The 23,355-nt window shown below is 34.7% G+C and overlaps 1 protein-coding gene and 1 long non-coding RNA gene across 3 annotated transcripts in view; one reads left to right on the top strand and one right to left on the bottom strand.

Moving 5' to 3' along the window:
- LOC106096148 (uncharacterized) overlaps nucleotides 1-18,767 on the top strand; it is a 52,550-nt gene extending 33,783 nt beyond the window's left edge. The window contains exons 2-4 of the long non-coding RNA XR_009396863.1: nucleotides 18,036-18,173; nucleotides 18,248-18,426; nucleotides 18,637-18,767. This is a non-coding gene — a long non-coding RNA (uncharacterized LOC106096148). The remainder of the gene's footprint in view (nucleotides 1-18,035; nucleotides 18,174-18,247; nucleotides 18,427-18,636) is intronic.
- On the bottom strand, nucleotides 9,626-18,440 carry LOC106096150 (uncharacterized). 2 transcript variants are annotated; one of them, XM_059361348.1, is made up of 2 exons: nucleotides 18,057-18,440; nucleotides 9,626-10,086 (listed from the first exon to the last, which is right to left on the bottom strand). In XM_059361348.1, the coding sequence occupies exons 1-2, from the start codon at nucleotides 18,057-18,059 to the stop codon at nucleotides 9,688-9,690; spliced, it is 402 nt and encodes a 133-aa protein (XP_059217331.1). In that variant the 5' UTR covers nucleotides 18,060-18,440; the 3' UTR covers nucleotides 9,626-9,687. The 2 variants fall into 2 exon arrangements, 1 of the variants encoding a protein (XP_059217331.1); XR_001222860.2 differs by lacking the exon at nucleotides 9,626-10,086 and adding an exon at nucleotides 17,438-17,718.
- Nucleotides 18,768-23,355: the final 4,588 nt, after the last annotated feature.

Raw genomic sequence — 23,355 nt, 5'->3', positions numbered from 1 at the left:
ACTATCGCCAAAAGCTCTTTTTCAGTAGCAGAATAATTTCTCTCATGCTGGTTCAATGTTCTACTGGCATAGCAAATTGGGTGTCCGTTTTGCTGCAAAACGGCACCAATTGCATCATTGCTCGCATCCGTCGCCAACTGAAATGGTTTAGAAAAATCCGGGTACTTAAGCACCGGTGCCTGAGTAAGTATATTCTTCAATTTCTCAAATGCATTTATGTAATTAGAGTCATTCACCTTCAATCGTTCGCCCTTTCTTAAGTATCTTATCATTGGAAAAGCTACTTTGGAAAAATCCTTTATAAATTTTCTGTAAAATCCAGCCATACTTAAAAATGATTTTACCCCTTTTACATTTCGAGGAAGTTGCAGGTTCAAAATTGTCTCAACTTTGGAAGGATTCGGTTTAACACCATCTGTCGTCAATAAATGCCCTAAATACAATGTTTCTTTAGAAAAAAATGTACATTTATTTATTTGGATTTTAAGATTAGCCTCCCTTAGTTTCCGAAATATCGACCTAATATTATTCACATGTTCTTGAAAACTGGTAGAAAATATAAGGATGTCATCCAAATATACAACACATATTTTATTTATAAATTCCCGAAGAACATTGTTAATTAACCGTTGAAAGGTCGCCGGTGCATTTTTTAAGCCAAATGGCATCCTTATAAACTCATAATGCCCATAAGGCGTAGAAAAAGCAGTTTTAGATCTATCCTCCGGCCTTACCAAAATCTGGTGAAATCCCTTGGCCAAGTCAATGGTGGAAAAATACTGGGCTCTACCTAATTTGTCAAGAATATTCTCTATGTTGGGTATCGGAAATTTATCGTCTACTGTTACTTCATTTAATTTGCGGTAGTCCACCACTATTCGAAACTTCTTTTCCCCAGAAAAATCAACCTTCTTTGGCACTATCCACAATGGACTATTAAATGGCGAAGAGCTTTCAGCAATTATACCTTGTCGTAACATATCGTCGATCTGATTGCAAATTTCTTTTTCATAAATATGTGGGTAACGATATATCCTAGTATAAATAGGTTTATCAACAATAGTCTTTATTTCGTGTTGCACAACATCTGTATATCCTAATATCTGGCCTTCCGTATATATCAAATCACTGAAAGAGTTTAAACATTTTTCTAACGCCAATGCCTCTTGTTCGTTCAGGTTTGAAAAAAGATGCCGCATAACCTTCTCGTCGATGACCAATGAATCCAATTGATATATCTCCTCCGATCTATAAGGACAAAATCTATAAAATGGAATCGTTCTCCCATTGATAGTCATTGTATCAGCCTCCATATCTATCTTCGCCCCTAAGGGCCGTAAAATATTTTGCCCAAGAATAGCATCGAAATACTTATCACGGAAACTAGCCAATTTCCATGACATCGTGGCATCCTCCCCAAACTCCGCAGGCAGCTCAGTTATTATCTCGTGTAAAATATCTGTTTTATTATTTAGTGATGAAAAGTAAACTTTATCCTTGAGGACCTTTCTCTCATAATCTAATAATTTATTTTCATCCAACAATGAGGTCGTGGATCCAGTATCAACCAGAGCCTTAATCCTCTGATTGCCTATTGTGAGACATATTATTGGAAGTGCCTTTTTGAGGCAGTTAAATGAAAATTCACATCTTCCTCCTCAACAGGACAATGAACTACTGCCTCGATGTGATCAATTTCCATTTCCCCGCGATGTGATTGCCCAGATCCGCCTCGATTACTATTATAAGATTGAGAATTATGCTGAGTGTATAGATTTCTTGTTTGGCTACTGAAATTTGGACGAGATTGACTATTTGAATAATTTTGAGAATTGACTTTTGTATTTGGGTTTTGGTTGTTATTATTATATCCTGAACTTGAATTTCTAAAATTATTACCACGGTTCTGACTACTGTTTTGGGATGTATATTGATCATTACGATGCATCTGATTTGCATGTTTAAAGTTTTGGTTATTATTATATGTTTTCTGTATATTATTTCTAATGAGGCCCTGATGTTCAAGTAAATTGTAAGCATCTCTTAATTTTGATACATTTCTGTTGATAACAACCGAAGCCAAATTTACATCGATATTATTTATAAATGTTCTTAAAATTATTTTCTCTGCATTTGCAGGGCTAAATTCTACAGGTTTCTCATAATCGTACTCATATTTTTCGTTTATTTTACAAAGAATTGATAATAAATGAGAATAATAATTTATAATACCATAGTTCTTTGCTCCAAATGCCTCCTGGTATAGCTGGTGGTACGATTGTTTCACTCCAAAATTTTCTATAAGCGCTCTTTTCGTCTCACTCCAAGCTGGATTAGGCCCCAATGTTCTCAAAACATGGAGAGCCTCTCCTTGTAATTTGTTTAAAATTATTCTCTTGTATATGTACTCACTTGCTCCAAGGTCTGACTGAACCAATTCAAGTACTGTATCAACCTCTCTTAGAAATGAAGTCAGAGCGAAAGAGTCGTCACCTCTAAATTCATGTATTCTTTGTGCATCTTTCAGCACATCATTTATTGAGAGAGCGAGTGCAGACTGCATGTTGTCAGTTCAGTTCTCTTTTATTTTTTTTTTTTTTTTTTGTATGATAAGCAGTCAATATGAAGAACAGATTTAGATTGATAATAATGTTCTATGTCGATAACACAGTTCTATATTAATTCTCAACACAGCAGTTGTAGTTTTGTAGCCTTTAATTTTACACTTTACTGGTTCCTTCGATTTTGATCAAAAACAGTATTATCGGCAACAAAAATTCTTTTACATGATTACGTCACTAAAAAATTCTATTTTTGTTCTTTTTGTATACTAAAATTGTTTAACCCAAAATGGAACAATTTAAAACACTTTTGTTCATTAGCGATAAAAACTTAAGTTTCTTTTTTTTTTTTTTGAAATAGAAGGTTCGCTGTTTCGACTGCGCCAGTAACAACTATTGGGGTTACACAACAAATTAAAACACAGTAGTTTAACAGTTTTATCAATTTTTATTAGAATAAATATTTGTCTCGGTTAAGTACTTATTTGTTCAAAAGTCTATGCTTAACTGACTTCAAAAGTTGAAGAACATTGACTTAAAATCTAATAAGAAGTCACTTATGTTGGAAATGAACCGTTAATTCAAATATTTGAAATGAGAGTGATACATATAATAAGAATGAGAGCAGTAAAAGATATAACAAAATAAAAACAGCTTAAAAATAAGAATGAGAAGTCGGTTGGAAAGAATTAATTGAATGAATAATATATGTGAGAGAGAGAAAAAAGATATAGGCATGTAATATATGACCATATATGGTAATGATGGTATACTATCATTACTCACGCGAGTAACAACTATTGGGGTTACACAACAAATTAAAACACAGTAGTTTAACAGTTTTATCAATTTTTATTAGAATAAATATTTGTCTCGGTTAAGTACTTATTTGTTCAAAAGTCTATGCTTAACTGACTTCAAAAGTTGAAGAACATTGACTTAAAATCTAATAAGAAGTCACTTATGTTGGAAATGAACCGTTAATTCAAATATTTGAAATGAGAGTGATACATATAATAAGAATGAGAGCAGTAAAAGATATAACAAAATAAAAACAGCTTAAAAATAAGAATGAGAAGTCGGTTGGAAAGAATTAATTGAATGAATAATATATGTGAGAGAGAGAAAAAAGATATAGGCATGTAATATATGACCATATATGGTAATGATGGTATACTATCATTACTTCTCCCCCATTTAATTAAAATCTAATACTTTAGATTTTTACAAAATACAATAAATGTAATTACATTGCATACATACTGTGATATTTCTTCAACATAAATGAATGACAAAGTTTCAAACATATTGTGAAGTATTTACTAATCCATTGTATTTGGCTTCGCGTTTTATATTATTATTATGAACATTTCTTAAGTCACTAAATCTAAATTTAGGCTGTTCCTTATGTCTTACAGATTTGTAGTTCTTTATAAATCCCATTTGTCTATTTTCCGTAATAGATTCCCTGTTCAAATTCTTTTTTTCAATATTATATCTCTTATTTTCCAAAATTCTCTTGTAAATCTCCTCTTTCTTACAATTTCCAAATTCTATTACAAAAGGTTTCTCCTTGGTAACGGAATGAAAACTGTTGTTATAATATTCAATCGCCTTGCTCATTTTATCTTTAATGCCTAATGATTTCTCTTCTATATATAAAACTCTAATTTTTTCACTAAGAGTATTGTGCAACCTTTCTATGTCTGCATTTCCTGTATGGGTATTAGATTTAACCAAATGTAATTCTATTCCTTCATTTTTTAAAAAATCTTTTATATTTATACTCTTAAACTCATTATCTGTTATAATTTTCCTAATACATCCCTTCTGTGATTTATATAGTCTTAATTTTTCCACTATCGTCTGATTTGTTCTGTCTTCTAAATAGTAAGCGGTGGCGAATTTGGAAAATCTATCTATGAAAGTTAAGAAATTTGACTTTGAATTTGTATATATATCCATATGAATAATTTGCCCTGTATCAGTAGGTGTTTCTGTAAATTTAAACTTTTCTTTAATAGGTCTTCGATCAAATTTTGATCTATTGCAGGTATCACAATTGTTAATATATTTTTGAATTAATATTTTTAAATTGGGGAAATAAATTTTTCTTTTAAGACCTTCATAATTTTCGGCAATGCCAGTATGTCCGGTTTCATATCTATGATAATTATGTATTTGCCGATACGTTTCTTCTTCCGAATCCAAATCCATTGCAAAATAAGCACATCTGACAAACTTAACGGAACTATTACCTCCAAATACTTCTATTAATTTCTTCTGAAGAGTGTGATATTCATGGTCATTCAATTCGGTAAATATCCCTACTTTACCCTTAAATATATTCTCATTTAAGATCGTGCCAAGATTTTTCCTTAAGTCAGTAGAAGATATATAAATCCGTTTCTTTCCATGAATGAGCTCCATTGCCTTAGTCTTATTGTCAGTCAGAATTATCTGAAGATCAAACCTATTAACCACAGTATCCAATATACCAATATAGTCCTTTTCGCCTTCCAATTGAGAGTGAACCGTTGCCAAGGAAGCATCATTATTATTATACAATGAGCTACTGGCTTCATCAAGGTGGTGTATTTCTCCAGTATCACTATTTATCCTGCTCAGAAAATCAGCCACATTATTGTCCCTGCCCCTAATATAATTCACATTCAAATTGAACTCACCAAGACTTAACATCCATCTAAACAGTCGAGGATTCAAATCCCTACTTTGGGCCTTAACAAAGAGCCACCTTAGAGGCTGATGATCGGAAAGAACTTGGAATTTAACTCCATAAAGGTATGGGCGAAAATATTTTGTGGCCCAAACTATCGCCAAAAGCTCTTTTTCAGTAGCAGAATAATTTCTCTCATGCTGGTTCAATGTTCTACTGGCATAGCAAATTGGGTGTCCGTTTTGCTGCAAAACGGCACCAATTGCATCATTGCTCGCATCCGTCGCCAACTGAAATGGTTTAGAAAAATCCGGGTACTTAAGCACCGGTGCCTGAGTAAGTATATTCTTCAATTTCTCAAATGCATTTATGTAATTAGAGTCATTCACCTTCAATCGTTCGCCCTTTCTTAAGTATCTTATCATTGGAAAAGCTACTTTGGAAAAATCCTTTATAAATTTTCTGTAAAATCCAGCCATACTTAAAAATGATTTTACCCCTTTTACATTTCGAGGAAGTTGCAGGTTCAAAATTGTCTCAACTTTGGAAGGATTCGGTTTAACACCATCTGTCGTCAATAAATGCCCTAAATACAATGTTTCTTTAGAAAAAAATGTACATTTATTTATTTGGATTTTAAGATTAGCCTCCCTTAGTTTCCGAAATATCGACCTAATATTATTCACATGTTCTTGAAAACTGGTAGAAAATATAAGGATGTCATCCAAATATACAACACATATTTTATTTATAAATTCCCGAAGAACATTGTTAATTAACCGTTGAAAGGTCGCCGGTGCATTTTTTAAGCCAAATGGCATCCTTATAAACTCATAATGCCCATAAGGCGTAGAAAAAGCAGTTTTAGATCTATCCTCCGGCCTTACCAAAATCTGGTGAAATCCCTTGGCCAAGTCAATGGTGGAAAAATACTGGGCTCTACCTAATTTGTCAAGAATATTCTCTATGTTGGGTATCGGAAATTTATCGTCTACTGTTACTTCATTTAATTTGCGGTAGTCCACCACTATTCGAAACTTCTTTTCCCCAGAAAAATCAACCTTCTTTGGCACTATCCACAATGGACTATTAAATGGCGAAGAGCTTTCAGCAATTATACCTTGTCGTAACATATCGTCGATCTGATTGCAAATTTCTTTTTCATAAATATGTGGGTAACGATATATCCTAGTATAAATAGGTTTATCAACAATAGTCTTTATTTCGTGTTGCACAACATCTGTATATCCTAATATCTGGCCTTCCGTATATATCAAATCACTGAAAGAGTTTAAACATTTTTCTAACGCCAATGCCTCTTGTTCGTTCAGGTTTGAAAAAAGATGCCGCATAACCTTCTCGTCGATGACCAATGAATCCAATTGATATATCTCCTCCGATCTATAAGGACAAAATCTATAAAATGGAATCGTTCTCCCATTGATAGTCATTGTATCAGCCTCCATATCTATCTTCGCCCCTAAGGGCCGTAAAATATTTTGCCCAAGAATAGCATCGAAATACTTATCACGGAAACTAGCCAATTTCCATGACATCGTGGCATCCTCCCCAAACTCCGCAGGCAGCTCAGTTATTATCTCGTGTAAAATATCTGTTTTATTATTTAGTGATGAAAAGTAAACTTTATCCTTGAGGACCTTTCTCTCATAATCTAATAATTTATTTTCATCCAACAATGAGGTCGTGGATCCAGTATCAACCAGAGCCTTAATCCTCTGATTGCCTATTGTGAGACATATTATTGGAAGTGCCTTTTTGAGGCAGTTAAATGAAAATTCACATCTTCCTCCTCAACAGGACAATGAACTACTGCCTCGATGTGATCAATTTCCATTTCCCCGCGATGTGATTGCCCAGATCCGCCTCGATTACTATTATAAGATTGAGAATTATGCTGAGTGTATAGATTTCTTGTTTGGCTACTGAAATTTGGACGAGATTGACTATTTGAATAATTTTGAGAATTGACTTTTGTATTTGGGTTTTGGTTGTTATTATTATATCCTGAACTTGAATTTCTAAAATTATTACCACGGTTCTGACTACTGTTTTGGGATGTATATTGATCATTACGATGCATCTGATTTGCATGTTTAAAGTTTTGGTTATTATTATATGTTTTCTGTATATTATTTCTAATGAGGCCCTGATGTTCAAGTAAATTGTAAGCATCTCTTAATTTTGATACATTTCTGTTGATAACAACCGAAGCCAAATTTACATCGATATTATTTATAAATGTTCTTAAAATTATTTTCTCTGCATTTGCAGGGCTAAATTCTACAGGTTTCTCATAATCGTACTCATATTTTTCGTTTATTTTACAAAGAATTGATAATAAATGAGAATAATAATTTATAATACCATAGTTCTTTGCTCCAAATGCCTCCTGGTATAGCTGGTGGTACGATTGTTTCACTCCAAAATTTTCTATAAGCGCTCTTTTCGTCTCACTCCAAGCTGGATTAGGCCCCAATGTTCTCAAAACATGGAGAGCCTCTCCTTGTAATTTGTTTAAAATTATTCTCTTGTATATGTACTCACTTGCTCCAAGGTCTGACTGAACCAATTCAAGTACTGTATCAACCTCTCTTAGAAATGAAGTCAGAGCGAAAGAGTCGTCACCTCTAAATTCATGTATTCTTTGTGCATCTTTCAGCACATCATTTATTGAGAGAGCGAGTGCAGACTGCATGTTGTCAGTTCAGTTCTCTTTTATTTTTTTTTTTTTTGTATGATAAGCAGTCAATATGAAGAACAGATTTAGATTGATAATAATGTTCTATGTCGATAACACAGTTCTATATTAATTCTCAACACAGCAGTTGTAGTTTTGTAGCCTTTAATTTTACACTTTACTGGTTCCTTCGATTTTGATCAAAAACAGTATTATCGGCAACAAAAATTCTTTTACATGATTACGTCACTAAAAAATTCTATTTTTGTTCTTTTTGTATACTAAAATTGTTTAACCCAAAATGGAACAATTTAAAACACTTTTGTTCATTAGCGATAAAAACTTAAGTTTCTTTTTTTTTTTTTGAAATAGAAGGTTCGCTGTTTCGACTGCGCCAGTAACAACTATTGGGGTTACACAACAAATTAAAACACAGTAGTTTAACAGTTTTATCAATTTTTATTAGAATAAATATTTGTCTCGGTTAAGTACTTATTTGTTCAAAAGTCTATGCTTAACTGACTTCAAAAGTTGAAGAACATTGACTTAAAATCTAATAAGAAGTCACTTATGTTGGAAATGAACCGTTAATTCAAATATTTGAAATGAGAGTGATACATATAATAAGAATGAGAGCAGTAAAAGATATAACAAAATAAAAACAGCTTAAAAATAAGAATGAGAAGTCGGTTGGAAAGAATTAATTGAATGAATAATATATGTGAGAGAGAGAAAAAAGATATAGGCATGTAATATATGACCATATATGGTAATGATGGTATACTATCATTACTCGCGTTTTATTCTGCTTTCAAGATTATGATTTAATTTAAACGTTTCATTGGTACTAAACAAGAAATCCTCTTATCTCTGTTTAAGTTGAACGTCTTTACCTGCCAGATTGATTGTCACCTGAGGTTTGGCGATGTTCTGTTTTGTTGTCATCGTTTATTTTGTCAATGGGTTTATAATGGTGATTAGAAATAGTGGTGATAATTAATTGTTGGTGCGAGAGCCGATGGCCAACATTCGGATTTTGTTGTTAACAAGATTCTGCCAAGATTAGGATTTTCCCATCTTCATTGGGTTAAAGGTCATTCGAAATATGAGCCCTTAGATTTGATACTTCTTCACTTCACTGGTTGGAAGTTGGAACTTTCGGATGATAAATGTGTTTGTTAATCATCGGACCGGGGTCATCTTCCGCTGTGACAATGGCAATCGGTGATCTATACAACTTCATTGGTATTTACCATTCTTTTGTTGGTGTTGTTGTTGTTATTGTTGCTGCTTTTCTTTAAAAGCTCTCTAGGGTCTGTACAAAAGGAAGAGACAAGATCGACCAAGCATTTATATTTGTACGTAAGTGCATATGGCTGTATGCCTGCCTGTCTGTCTGTCTGTATTTGGTATTATGATGAGTGGTGTGCGATGTGTGTGCTCAATATTTAATCTTGGCTATATTTAACACGTTTTCGCACATTAATCATAACCACTTATGAAAGCTCAACAACAAAAGGAACAAAAACATATCCACACACTCGCACAGACGCAGGGATGTGATGGGGGGGACACAGTGCTGTGCTGCAGCGCACACATCAATATGTTGTACAATAAATAACTCATAAAGAAGAGATGAACAAAGTTAAAACTAATAAATATTTATTATTTTACGCCATTAAGAAATTCTTCAAATCGTTGCTGTTGCTGTTGCTGCCTGAATGGGGCTATTGTTGCTCGGTCGTCTTCATTCATTCGGTCTTGACGATGCCGATGCTGATGGTTTTGTTGCTGTTGCCGTTGTTATTATTATCGCTATTGTTTGGGTAACAATTTTTCATGGGGCAACAAAAGAGCTCTTTCTCGCCTAAAAACGCATTTTGTTTTCCGCGCAATGTGATTGTTGCCGTTGCCGTTGCTGTCGCCGTTGATGTTTGTTTGTTTGTTTTGTTTTCGTTTTCATCTTCTTCGTCGACTTGGGCTTCTTGTTCATTTCCATCTTTGTGGGCTTCGTTCTTGGGATGGGGAGAAGGTCCCTGGTGTCGTGTCAAGACAAACAATGCAACACCACCAATGTCGTTGATGGATGTGATGTACATGATGTTACTTAAATTGCGCTTCCACCTTCCAAATAAACGACAACTTTGGATCTGGGGGTGCCAAAAGTACCATTAAGTCTACAATATATATATATATATATTTATGCAAAGGGGGTAAAGAAAATTAGGTCCATGTCAAATCTCTTAACTTTTATTGCTGTGGTCATTGGCCGTCAATTGACACAGTAAATATGTAATATCAAAAGTGTGAGACACTGCACAGTGTTGCCAAATCGAAACTTTACATAGTCAATGCTGAGGTGTTTTGCAATACGTACGTAAAATTTGGAAACCCTGGAAGGTCCAGAGGCTGAACCATGGGGCTTCAAAGTTGGTCACCTCGAGTATGTCAAACATTGTTCTGCTGGCCAAACAGTCATTTATGGACCGATCGGCTTGATTTTATTTAAAGATAGAGCTCGTAAATCGCATTAAACGCTCAGTATATCTCTAATGGTTTATGAGTTATTAGACTTTTGGATTTGGATATTTTTTTTGAAAATTTTTGTCAAGCAATGTTCGGTATTTCTGAAACTGTGAGGTTGTTTGGAAACCGATTCATAACTTGTATGCATCGCTAGAAAGGTAACAAAATTCTACGAGCCCTTTAAAAATAGTGCAAATTGTCCCTTCCTATCAACAATTATTCGCATCAGAAACAATCAAAATTTTGCATTTCTATGCAAAAGAAGGTAACAATACTTCCTTTATAACTTTTTTATTCCTTCAAGTAGGAGTTATTTTCCTTTGGATGTTTTATATAATACTAAATGTAGATGTCATTAGTGCTGCAAAAATCCCGATTTGATCAACTATTATCACTTTTTTTTTTTGTTAAAGCTCGTAGGTTATTTGGAAACCGATTGATAATGTCTATGCAACTTTAGAAAGGTTACATAATTCTACGAGGACTTTAAAAAAATTGTGTAAATTGTCCCTTCCAATCAAAAGTTATTCTCTTCAGACTCTCAAATTTCCGAAAAAATCAAAATTTTGCATTTTTTGCAAAAAAGTAATATAATTAATTCCTTCATAGCTTTTTTTCTTCCAGTAGGTGTTAGTTTCTTTTATTGGGTTGCCCAAAAAGTAATTGCGGATTTTTTAAAAGCTGATAACTGAGAGAAGAAAGAATGCAATTACAGAGTCACAAGCTGTGAAAAAATTTGTCAACGCCGACTATATGAAAAATCCGCAATTACTTTTTGGGCAATCCAATATATGTTTTGTGGGGGACTAAATGTAGATGCGATTAAAGCTACGAAAGTCCCGATTTGACACACTAACGTATATGTTAGGTCCGTCCAAAAATTGACAATTTGATGGTAAATTTTTTTCCTCAAATTTTTCAAATCGCACAGTACCCCCCACATGTCTACTGTCAAACTGCAAAAGGTTTCTACATCTTAGCGCATTTAAGCGAGGTTTGTACCTCATTTTAGGCAGTTGGAACGCTTTTTATAACATATTGGTACTTTTTTTCTTTAAATCATCATTTTATCTACAAACATTTTTTTATTTTCTTTTTTTGCAATAGTCCTCTGAAATATATAAAAGGTATAATTTCCAAATTGCTAACGTCAAGTGAAAAATTCCTCCGGAGGATTCAAAAAATCTTGTAGGCTGACCTCGTGTTTTTTGACTGCGAAGACATTTGACGGCCGATATTTTAATTTATAGACGGATTCAGATTGCATACAAAATTTACAATATTTTTGCTACATCATGTTTCGAAATCCGATTCTTCACTTAAATGTTATGCGGGTTAAAAATCATGTCAAATGACGCGTACCTTTGAGGAGCTATAAAATCGGAACGCCTAAAGATATGAACATAATTTTTTTACAGTAGTTAAAATGGTGCTTTAACAAAAAAAAAATAATGATAATAGTTGGTCAAATCGGGACTTTCGCAGCACTTATCACATCAACATTTAATCCTATATAAAACATACAAAAGAAAATAACACCTACTGGAAGAAGCAATTAAAGTAATGAAGAAAGTAATTTTTTTTTATTTTTTTTGCAAAAAATGCAAAATTTGGTTGTTCCTGAAGCGAATAACTTTTAATAGGAAGGGAAAATTTTTTTAAGTGCTTGTAGAATTTTCTTACCTTTATAAAGATGCATGCAAATTATCAATCGGTTTCCAAACAACCTCAATTTCAGAAATAACGACCATACCTTGACAAAAATGTTCAAAAGAAATCGTTGTGTTCAATAACTCATAAACCGTTTGAGGTATACTGGGCGTTTCGTGGGTTTTGCGAGCTCTATCTTTAAAAAAATCAAGCCGATGGGTCCATAATTGACTGTTTGGCAAGCAGAACAACAGTTGACATACTCGAGGTGACCAACTTTCAGGGCCTATGGATCAGCTTCTGAACCTTTTAGGGTCCCAAATTTTGTATACTTACTGCAAACTACTTACATCTCAACATTGACTCGTGTACATATTTTTATCCGTTCAAAAGTTCCACAATTATTCCCAAGATTTTTCAATTTGGCAACACTGTGCGCTACAATACTAAATTTCAATGATATAAACATTGATTTCTTTAAGAAAAAGTACCGATTTCTCTGAAGACATTGCAAAAGTATCTTGAGGTATCAAATTTTTTTAAGCATTGGTCTCGCCATCATCGAGCAACAAAACACAATCTTCTGACATAATGTGGCAAATGACTCAAGAAGAGACTTTACGTCTTTTGAAACGCTTGATTTTCTTGGATCCAAAGAGTTATAAACCACATGAGTTATAAACTATTTCATCTATACTAATGACAAGTTAGTTACTTGTTCTTGCTCATTTTTACGACCGAGGCTCTGTCCTTTCTCCCTTTGTATACCTATGTTCAAAAGAAATCGTTGTGTTCAATAACTCATAAACCGTTTGAGGTATACTGGGCGATTCGTGGGTTTTGCGAGCTCTATCTTTAAAAAAATCAAGCCGATCGGTCCATAATTGACTGTTTGGCAAGCAGAACAACAGTTGACATACTCGAGGTGACCAACTTTCAGGGCCTATGGATCAGCTTCTGAACCTTTTAGGGTCCCAAATTTTGTATACTTACTGCAAACTACTTACATCTCAACATTGACTCGTGTACATATTTTTATCCGTTCAAAAGTTCCACAATTATTCCCAAGATTTTTCAATTTGGCAACACTGTGCGCTACAATACTAAATTTCAATGATATAAACATTGATTTCTTTAAGAAAAAGTACCGATTTCTCTGAAGACATTGCAAAAGTATCTTGAGGTATCAAATTTTTTTAAGCATTGGTCTCGCCATCATCGAGCAACAAAACACAATCTTCTGACATAATGTGGCAAATGACTCAAGAAGAGACTTTACGTCTTTTGGAACGCTTGATTTTCTTGGATCCAAAGAGTTATAAACCACATGAGTTATAAACTATTTCATCTATACTAATGACAAGTTAGTTACTTGTTCTTGCTCATTTTTACGACCGAGGCTCTGTCCTTTCTCCCTTTGTATACCTATCACCATAATATGGAGGGTATACTAATATAGTCATTCCGTTTGTAATACCTCGAAATATTGCTCTGCGAACCCCCAACATATATATACTCTTGAACGTTTCGCCATTGTGCGTCGATCTAGTGTAAATCTAACCGCTTATAGTTTTACAAAGCTACGTCTTGTTGATGTAGGTCGCTGGGGATTTTGGGTCAGATTTGGATATAGATCCCATTCGACTCGACTTCTCGAGCCTCTAGAAACCGTAATTATTATCCGATTTTCTGTTACTTTGCAAGTGGTGTTTTGGTACTTTTTTTCATCAATCGTGCCAACTATGGCCCAAGTCCCCAACGCCCAAACCAAGTATGGTCCCAATCGGTTCATAACTTTGTATAGCACCAATAGCATAGCAATTGTTATCCATTATCCTTTGTTTGTCTATAAAGATATATAGGGCAAAAAACTGAAGATTTAACTCGGCTGAACTTTGCACGCCTTTACTTGTGTGAAAATATTTTTAAATTTTTTGTAAAAGGCGAAAAAATATTTTCAAAATATTTTTGTAAATTTTAACAAGTTGATTTTTGGAAATATTTTTCAAAAATATTTCCAGGTTACTAACTAAATTGTACATGAATATTTCATTAATGAACAAGGGATACATCTCTCATATTAATGAGTGCGTGCCGCATAGCGACACCACTTGGTAGAAAAGTTTTAACGTGGCAGGATATTTCACAAATGTAGCCAACATTTGTGAGGTATCCGCGCCAGTATTTGAACCCAGGCGAGACCATCAGAAAAAGAAATGTTCAGCGGTGGATTTCCCCTCCTAATGCTAGCAATATTTGTGAGCTGCTATGCCATGTTAAACTTCTCTCCAAAGAGGTGTCGCACTGCTATAAAAAGGAGGCCCCTTATCATTGAGCTTAAACTTGAATCGGACTGCACTCATTGATATGTGAGAGGTTTGCTCCTGTTCCTTAGTGGAATGTTCATGGGTACAATTTGCATTTGCTAACCCCAATTTGGCCTCAATAGCTGCATGAAAAAGTGGTCCCAAAAAGGCAAAAATAGGCCCCAAAAGTTTTGTTGTTGTTCTCCATATACCAGTTTGGGGTATATGGAGAAAAATCAAAGAAATGTAGCGTTGGTGGTGGCAAGTTTTGCATTTTACCGAATCTTTTGCAAAATTATCAAACATTTATCATATTTTTGTTTGGTGTTCCGCATAGGCTCTAAAATCGCTTAACCTATTTTCTTGACTGTTTGTGTAGGATAATCTGATCATACCACAACTTTAAAAATTGAAACAGTTTATCTCTGCGGGGATTGTAGATTGCAAATTTAAAATTTCATTTAAAAATGTGAGCACTCTGCTTTTGAATAACGTTGCTTGTATTTTCATTCATTACAGAATGTGTTAATCAATAATGCATTCTCGAAGGCCACCACTTTATTTTCTAAAATTATCCGAATCGCAGCCTTATCGTAGAAGTGCAAGGCAATGACGCAATTCTACTTTTAGACGACGTGTTTATGTTTTCTTATTGACAAGAACACATAACTGAGTTGTGTGGACTAGGGGGCACTATTAGCCAAGACATGAGTTCAAATCCTCCAGATAGCAAATAAAAAAAGTCAAATGCGAATAATTGTTAAATGGTACAAGGCAACAAGAAGCAGAGGGCCTTCCAGAAGTAATCGATATAGAAGTGGAAAGGCAACGCATTGCCCTGCAATCCTCCTACACCATGTTAATTTTAAATAAAGTTGCAATGTGGTGACAATCATCTTTATAAGGCCTTATAGAGAATTTATACCCGTTCATAATTAATTGACCAGCTGGCCGGATGTGAGTTACCACTACTCGGTCTTCCCATTTTTGAATTTCCACTCGCAACAATCTAATACAATTCACAGTCCCAAATTGCGATGATTTCATCGAATAAACCCCCAATATCCTATGGTGGTGGCTACAAAAATCTATGGCCTGATATTGGTCCTCTTTAAACCTGTTGGCAAGCCCTCACTTCGAACTATTTTGAAGAAATTGTTTACATATGAAACTGATAATTGGGGTTTCTATGATGTCCCGAGGGTCATTGCGATGCACGAATCTTGTATAATCTGACACCAAAAACAAGCTTTGAGGTATACAACAACGTGGACAGACAACAATTTCAAAGAGTGCGAATATGAGCATTTGCAACCCTTGGAAGCGGCGTGTGAATGTGGAGCTGGTATTCTATGGGCGATAAATTTTAGTTTAGTTAATTTGCAGCATGTTTGTTTGGTGTCGGGTGTAATACTTTGTTTGTGTATAATTGCTACAAGATGCGACAAGATGATACACAATAGTGTGGCGAGGAGAGCACAGCAGAGACAGCTTAAGGAAACCTCAGACACACAAAGTTCAACAATGTGAACAATTGCGATAAATAGCCGTAAGGGTCAAAATCAAGAAACCCATTGGATCCTTTTCTACCTTTTGCTCTGCTGCTGCTCCTTCTGCTCAATGAATGGCGTTGAAGATGCGCTGGTTTATAAGGGATTTACAGCTTGTCGTTTGAATTTGTTTTTTTTTTTTTTTATTTGTGACGAAATGAAAGTAAATGTCCTTTTTATTAGCTTCCTATCAGATGCGGTTATGCGAGATGAGCAGATAAAATAGAAAATTAATATTTGGCGTAACAAATGGGACGACAGATGGGCCCTCCCCTAAACGGAAGGCAGATAAGCAAATTTCCCTTTTGCATCGTTAAAAAAGAGAACAAATAAAAAATAGTCCTGAACAATACCAACATATATACGCACACTCACACACACGCACACACACACACATGTATACACATGAATTATTGTTAGTTGAGAAAATAACTAGGGCATTGTTGTCGAGGCCACATCAAAGGAAACCATAATATCCAGCTTCTTAGACGACGACTATTGTATCAAACAAATACTCTCGTCAATGGAGGAAAGAGAACCTAATTGAATTGAGATCTAGTGCCAAAATCGTTCTGTGTAATCGGATTAAACACAAATTGACTGCCGATGACCATTTCACGCATCACCTGAAGCTCTTCAAAAGCAAAATGAAGAAAAAGAAGAAGAAGTTGTTCTTCTTGCAACTCCAACCCAAATCCATTCGCATTAGCCACCTCATATTCAAAGTTGGCTTATAGACGAAAACATTCTAAAGTAGGATTATAATTTCTCTGATAAGCATTTATGGTGCATGCGATCCAGGTAATAAGAACTCATCAATGGTCCCCTGGTGGACTTAATCCAAAGATTTCGATTAATGCAAAGATAATAAACTTGGAATTATTATTTTTTTTTTGAGTGTGTGCTAAACATTCTTGAGCTTTTGTAGGACATTTTTTGAAATTTATTTCAATTCTATCCCTGGCTAGGTCCTGCGTGGGACCCACAATTCATTTGTCCGATTGTGAAGATTATTCATATATGCCTAATTTTGAGCATTTATTTATTGAACTTGATATCCTTTCTCTCAGTTTGTGAGGCAATTTAAAATTCACCTGGAGATTATATTTCAAACACATTGGGGTGGTAGGCTTGAGCCATTGATAAGTATACCCATTTACATAATTCGTGTATGGGGTCAAATTGAGGGTCTGCAAGTTACCTTTCGAAAAAACTAACTCGCAAAGGTGTAGGCTATGAATCAAAAATGGCTGTTTTAGTTTGTATAAAATTCACTTTAAATTTAATTAAAAATGTGTTGTTGTAATTTCAATGTAGACAATTTTGTGTATAATAGCTCAGTGGGTTAATTTACAAGTTAAGTAGACAGTTAAATGAAGCTTTAGTTAGCAAATGGTAAGGTGTAGATAGAACAATTAACAGGTATGAGCAGCAAATTTAGATTCAATTAAAAATAAATACCCCTTAGGTTTAAGTAGCTAAAAACAATATTTTATTTTAGGATTGTGCAATATTAGAAATAGTTGATGTTATATATTGTGGCCCGCACCCGATGTTAGTTGTTGTTATGGTGTCCACCACTTGATGCGCACAAGTTAGAACGAGAGCAAGACTCTCTGGTTGTTGTTGAGAAAGAGAAAATTTAGGACGTTGATGATAAGAACTGCAGCATGAGATGTCCAACTGCCGACCAACCATTACCGACGAACTCCGTCGCCCGCCCTAACATCCTCTACCTAACGGCCATTACCTTTCGTAAATAAGAAAAAAAAGTCATAAAACAACTCAATATCTACATATTTACATAGGGGACAAATATGGCCAGATTAATAAGATAAGTTTTGGAAATTTCAATAAAAAGTTAAACATAATTACACAGTTAAAGTTATCGTATAAAAACACAAAAACGTGATTCTTGGACACGTAAAGAAAGGTCAGGAAGAAATAATAATAAAAAGTTCACTAATAGTAAATGATAAAAAAATTAGGAAATGTATGTTCTACGAATCATGTTTTCATTCGTTTGCGCATGAGAAATGAAATATGTATTGTTCTTTTTCTTTACAGTTATAATTTACTTGGATTTACCATTTATGTCCAGCGCTGTCCACAGGCCTACGACGACGGGATTGCTCCAAATATGACATCTTGGTAATTGCTATTAAAGGTGATATTTCAGTTTTACATATGTAGGTAGGCTAGTAGGTATGGGAAAATTGTGGCAATTGATTGTTTTGAAACAAAGACTTTACTAAACCAAAGCTTAAAACAATTCGCAGGTCTCGCAAGGTGGGGCCTTCTTTTGCTTGTATTATTTTTATGGAAATATCTTAGCTTCGGGACAAGAAAACAGCAATCGGTTCGGAATTCAAATGAACAACATTTGTACAGAATTTCTCCGAAAATGAAAATTTTCTAAAGTGACAGGAAAATATTCCAAACTGAATATTTTGAAAAGGTTTCTATGTTTGTTTTGTGTTACTAAGTAGGTAAAAGTACATTATTATTTGGGTAGTTCGAAATACTGAACCCTGGAAAAGTTGTTTCAGCAGTGGGCTGTATACATACATGAATCCAACAGTGGAACATGGCTACATACAACCCCATGTTCAAATGTACTTTGAACATTCTGCCCGCTCCAAGTAACGAAGTGGTTTCTTACTTCTAGTTCCGGTTGGGTATCTGTGATGTTACTGGGCGAACACGGCTCCTAATCCCGGTTGAACCATCCCGCTCCTCCTCAGGTGGGCATACACATCCGCACCTACCTAGACATTATCATCCGTCTCGAAGGACCAAATGTTTGAGGTCAAACTAAGTGTTTTGCCTTTCAAAATAAAAATATGGAAAATTTTGTTTTAAAATTCAACGTTGTTGCCATTGTTTATTGGGTTGTTCATTTCAATGTTATGTAGAATTCATTGGGTATAAGTAAAAACTAGAAATAACTGATTTAAATGAAGGATTAACTGCAATTCATCCTCATTCGGCTCGAAGGACCAAATGTTTGAGGCCAAACTAAGAGTTTTGCCTTTCAAAATAAAAATATGGAAAATTTTGTTTTAAAATTCAACGTTGTTGCCATTGTTTATTGGGTTGTTCATTTCAATGTTATGTAGAATTCATTGGGTATAAGTAAAAACTAGAAATAACTGATTTAAATGAAGGATTAACTGCAATTCATCCTCATTCGGCTCGAAGGACCAAATGTTTGGGATCAAACTCTGGATTTTGCCTTTCATAATAAAAAGAGGGAAAATTTTGTTTAAAGTTGTAATCTTTTTTTGGTTTTTTTAAATTTCAATGTTATGTACAATTCATTAGGTATAAGTAGAAATTAGAAATAGAGTTAAATAACTGATTTTATTGAGGTAGCAAAATTAATTTTTAGCTTTAAGTAGGAAAATTGAAAATTAGGCTTAAGTAGATAAATTTACAATTTAACGCTTGAGTCAAGGGACATTTTGAATGAATTCCAGGTAAACAAATGTGAAGACAATAAGTTATCAGCGATTAATAATTGAAATCAATGTAGCGTTAAGTATACATCAACACACGAGTTGTACTTTGGTAAAAATGCCGCCATGTGCACAAAATTTCATCAAAATCGGCACAGATTTAGGTATATATCTTTGAGATGTAAATTTTTACCGACATTTTGATATGCCGTTTTATGTGCAATAGCCGCAATTTGAGTCCGATATTTGTGAAATTAAGTATGAGAAAATCGGATCAGAATTAGATATGAATGCAAACTATCCTAACAAAATGTTTTTTGACGTCCCAATATGTGTGCAAAATTTCATTGAAATCGCTTCCATCTGATATGCCCTTTTGAAGCTGTAGGAGCCATAATTTTGGTGCAATCTTTATCAAATTTGGCACGATGTGCTTTTTTGACGTCCTATGACGTGTGCAAAATTTTATCAAAATCGAATCAGATTAAGATAAAACTCCCATATATATCGTTCTTTCGTCTCGACTTTTAAGGCTGTAGAAGCCACAATTTTCGTACCATCGTAAGAGAATTGTAGAAGGTTATATTTGATATTTCAATAGGTATGCACAATTAAAGTCTGAATAGATTTGGATATAAGTGCTATATATTAAAAGTATTACGTAGACTCGGTGTTGTAGGGTTTATATAGTCGGCTCCGCCCGACTTTTGCCTTTCCTTACTGGTTTAATAAGGTGGTTGGGGAAGTGTTCTTAGCTCGACTTTTGCCTTTCCCTATTTCCACAATGCAATTTTAGAATTGAAAATTCAAAATTTGAACATTTCGAAATTGCATAGAGAATTTCCTTTTTGAGACACATAATCTGGATGTATCCTCTATTCGATTGTTTTACGCTAAACTTTTAAGTCGAATAACATTGGACAAGTGTCACTTATCTTCCCATGATCAATTGAAATATTTTCCTGTGTAGTCAATCAATCAGCAACTTCCTTGTTCCTGATTGATTGTCCCTCTGATGTGAGGGGGGAGGGGAGTGGGTTTGGAGGCAACAACTTGTTGGATGCAAAACACTACAGTGAAAACAAAGAACATGATAAATTATGTCGTTGGCTGTCGATTATATGGTTAATAATTTTGTCAACACTGGCATTGAAGTGAAATTTTTGATCACGGTGCTCTTGCAATCATACAAACAAAGGCTATGGCGCATATGAACAGAATCCTTGACTAGCGTGCTAAGGAACTCGTCAGAGTGATAAAGAGTTGCCCCGTATATTCCCTTGGTACAAAGCCTTTTCTTCGCTTTGCATAAAATTTTCTTGTTATGCAAATTAGAATGACGTTCGGCTCACTTCCGCATCAATGCTGTGACTTGGCAGTTATTCACTCCACCCTTTTGCGGTGACACTTTCCGGGTGATAATTTATCGATTTCGAATAATTGTAAATGCTGAGCACGCGTGGGCGTCCTTGGAGCAGGGGTAAATGCGAAAATCAGGCTGAAGATGAATGGAAACAATTACAAGACTTGCATCAATTTTCGCTTCGATTGGAGATTTGGAAGCGAAGAATAAAAAGGAAATTTCTTTAAATGAACGACACGCAAATCCATATGGACGAGAGCGTACATATCGTATGTTGGTGTTTAAAGGATTAGACTTGCTCCAACTCCAAATGTTTGTTCTTTCAATTACGAAAATGGCCATTTTATGGCAGTGTCAAAAGGAATTGCCTGGGGAATGCCATAAGGCCATGTGTAATGGAATGGAATGGATCCATTAAATTGTGCCAGCATATGGCCGAGTGTGGGTATGTAAAATAGCATGATGCCATGAACGAAGGATCATATAGGAGTACTGAAAATATCACTACAAGTCTTATTATTTGGACAATGTCGTTATTTTTGTTTTTGTACCAGGGAAGATGCGAAAATATTTGTCAGAGGACATAAACCCCGTTGGAGGGCAAATATCATGAAACACTCGAAATGGATGCGAATCAAATATGATTGTAATTGCTTTTGACAGCTTCCCTAATGCACAATGCGGACGAACGTCCATCCAAAGTGATGCGAAAATATCTCGCTACTATTCCGAACAAACACAGCAGCTGTGTCTTCATGTTTTGTACACAATAACCCCTTGTTGCCTTCGAAAAGGGTCAACCTCAAAGAAGACTTCTTATAGTCTTTTGCAAAGAAGCTCGGAAAAGCCTAGATCCTCAAACTTGCTTAAGAAAAACCAGCAGTAATTGACAGTTGGTTCATCACATCACGGAAACATCTCGCATTCGTCATTGTGCCAGAGCCCATAACTAAGATCGGGCAACCCATTTACAATTGAATTGTAATTAACACATCAAAAAGCAGTTGAACATTCTCAGAGAGGGTAGACGCTTTAGAGATGACCTCAATGTGTGAGCCAAAGGTAATATTCCCTATTTGAGCATCATGTTTGATTGTTATTTTTTTCACCAAGTCGTTTTTTCACCCATTGGGATTTCTGTAAACCTGAATCCCTATTAATTTTTAAGATTGAAACACATACAAATGTATCGAATCTCGCTAAGAAGACATTTCACAAAAACCACCTTAATAACCCTTTACCGATAGTTACAGGCAACAACTATAAGACTGGGCTATTCTTACACGTCCTAACTGCGTATATATGAAATTCTATTGTGAATGTCTATAAATTCCCAACAGATCTTATGGTGAAAGGGTTTTCACTTGATATTAAGGAGTTTATAGATCCTGAAGATAAGAAAGTGACTTTGGGAAAAAGACGTTATTGTACATTCAAATCACTTTTGTCCTAATTTTGAAGATTCGAGCCAAAGATAAGCAAACCCAGTTTGAAGAAGATATATTTTTCAAACTTGAAAGCCACTTTTCCTTTGGCGAATGATTGACGTCCGATTTGTGTCCAAATAATCTTGTCTCCAGCTTAGTCCCGGTTGTGCCAATGTATGTCTTTTGGCACGAAAGGTTCCCCTCTCCTTTACAATTTATTTGGTAGCTTTGTTCTTTTTTGCGATTTTTTATTTTGTTTTACCATATAGTGGTCCAATCGTATTGCTTGTTCTATAGGCTGCACTGTGGTCTCAACCCCCTGTTTTTCTGGTAAAAACTATTTCAGAATTTTATTTGAAGTTGTAAAGCCTTTTTAACTTTGAACTAAAAAAATGATCGTTTTGCAATCTTCTAACGGTTTAGAGTAGAGTACATAAGCTTTCAGAAATTCTTGAAATGTCCATCATGTTAATAATACAGGGTGTGCTTTTCTGGATTATAGTTGACCCCTTGTGATTTCTTTAATTCATAAATGCACATAATATTCGATCTACGGCTCCGATTTTCGTTGTCGACATCCCATTCACTCGCTAAAGTATATGGACGATAAAAAAATAAATAATATATGTTTTTGATTATTTTTTCACTGCTAAATTTGCAATGCTTTGTTAAAACTTGAAGTTATATAGGCGAAAAGTGAAAGGAGTTCATATTGAAAAATTTTTATACAAACAAACTTTACTGTAATTTGTAGTTTTTTACAGCATAAAAAAAGGACCTACGGATCTTTAAAAATGTGGCATCCTAAGTAAAAATGTAGATAACCAATACCAAAAAAAAAAAATAGTGTGGATCTGAACGACACACGTAGCCCAAAATATCTTGATCGCAACCTTCAAAATGCTTGACATTATGGTGCTCAAACAAAATCGTGCTCTAGCACGATGCTGATGTTATTTCAGGGTCCGCCCTCTATACTTCTTGCAAACCGACCATGTTTACTATAGCAATAAGGGGCTCAGATAATAGGTATTTTGAAGTAGAAATCGAATTTGATATCCAATGGAAGTTGGGGCCCGAATAAAAAGAATTTGAGAGTAGAGCACGATACTGATATTTTTCAAGGCTAAACCTTAACC

Source organism: Stomoxys calcitrans, chromosome 1, assembly GCF_963082655.1.
Source record: "Stomoxys calcitrans chromosome 1, idStoCalc2.1, whole genome shotgun sequence".
NCBI classification, from domain to species: Eukaryota; Metazoa; Arthropoda; class Insecta; order Diptera; family Muscidae; genus Stomoxys; species Stomoxys calcitrans.
The sequence above is the reverse complement of the archived record's forward strand: the minus strand, read 5'-3'. Positions and strand labels throughout refer to the sequence as shown.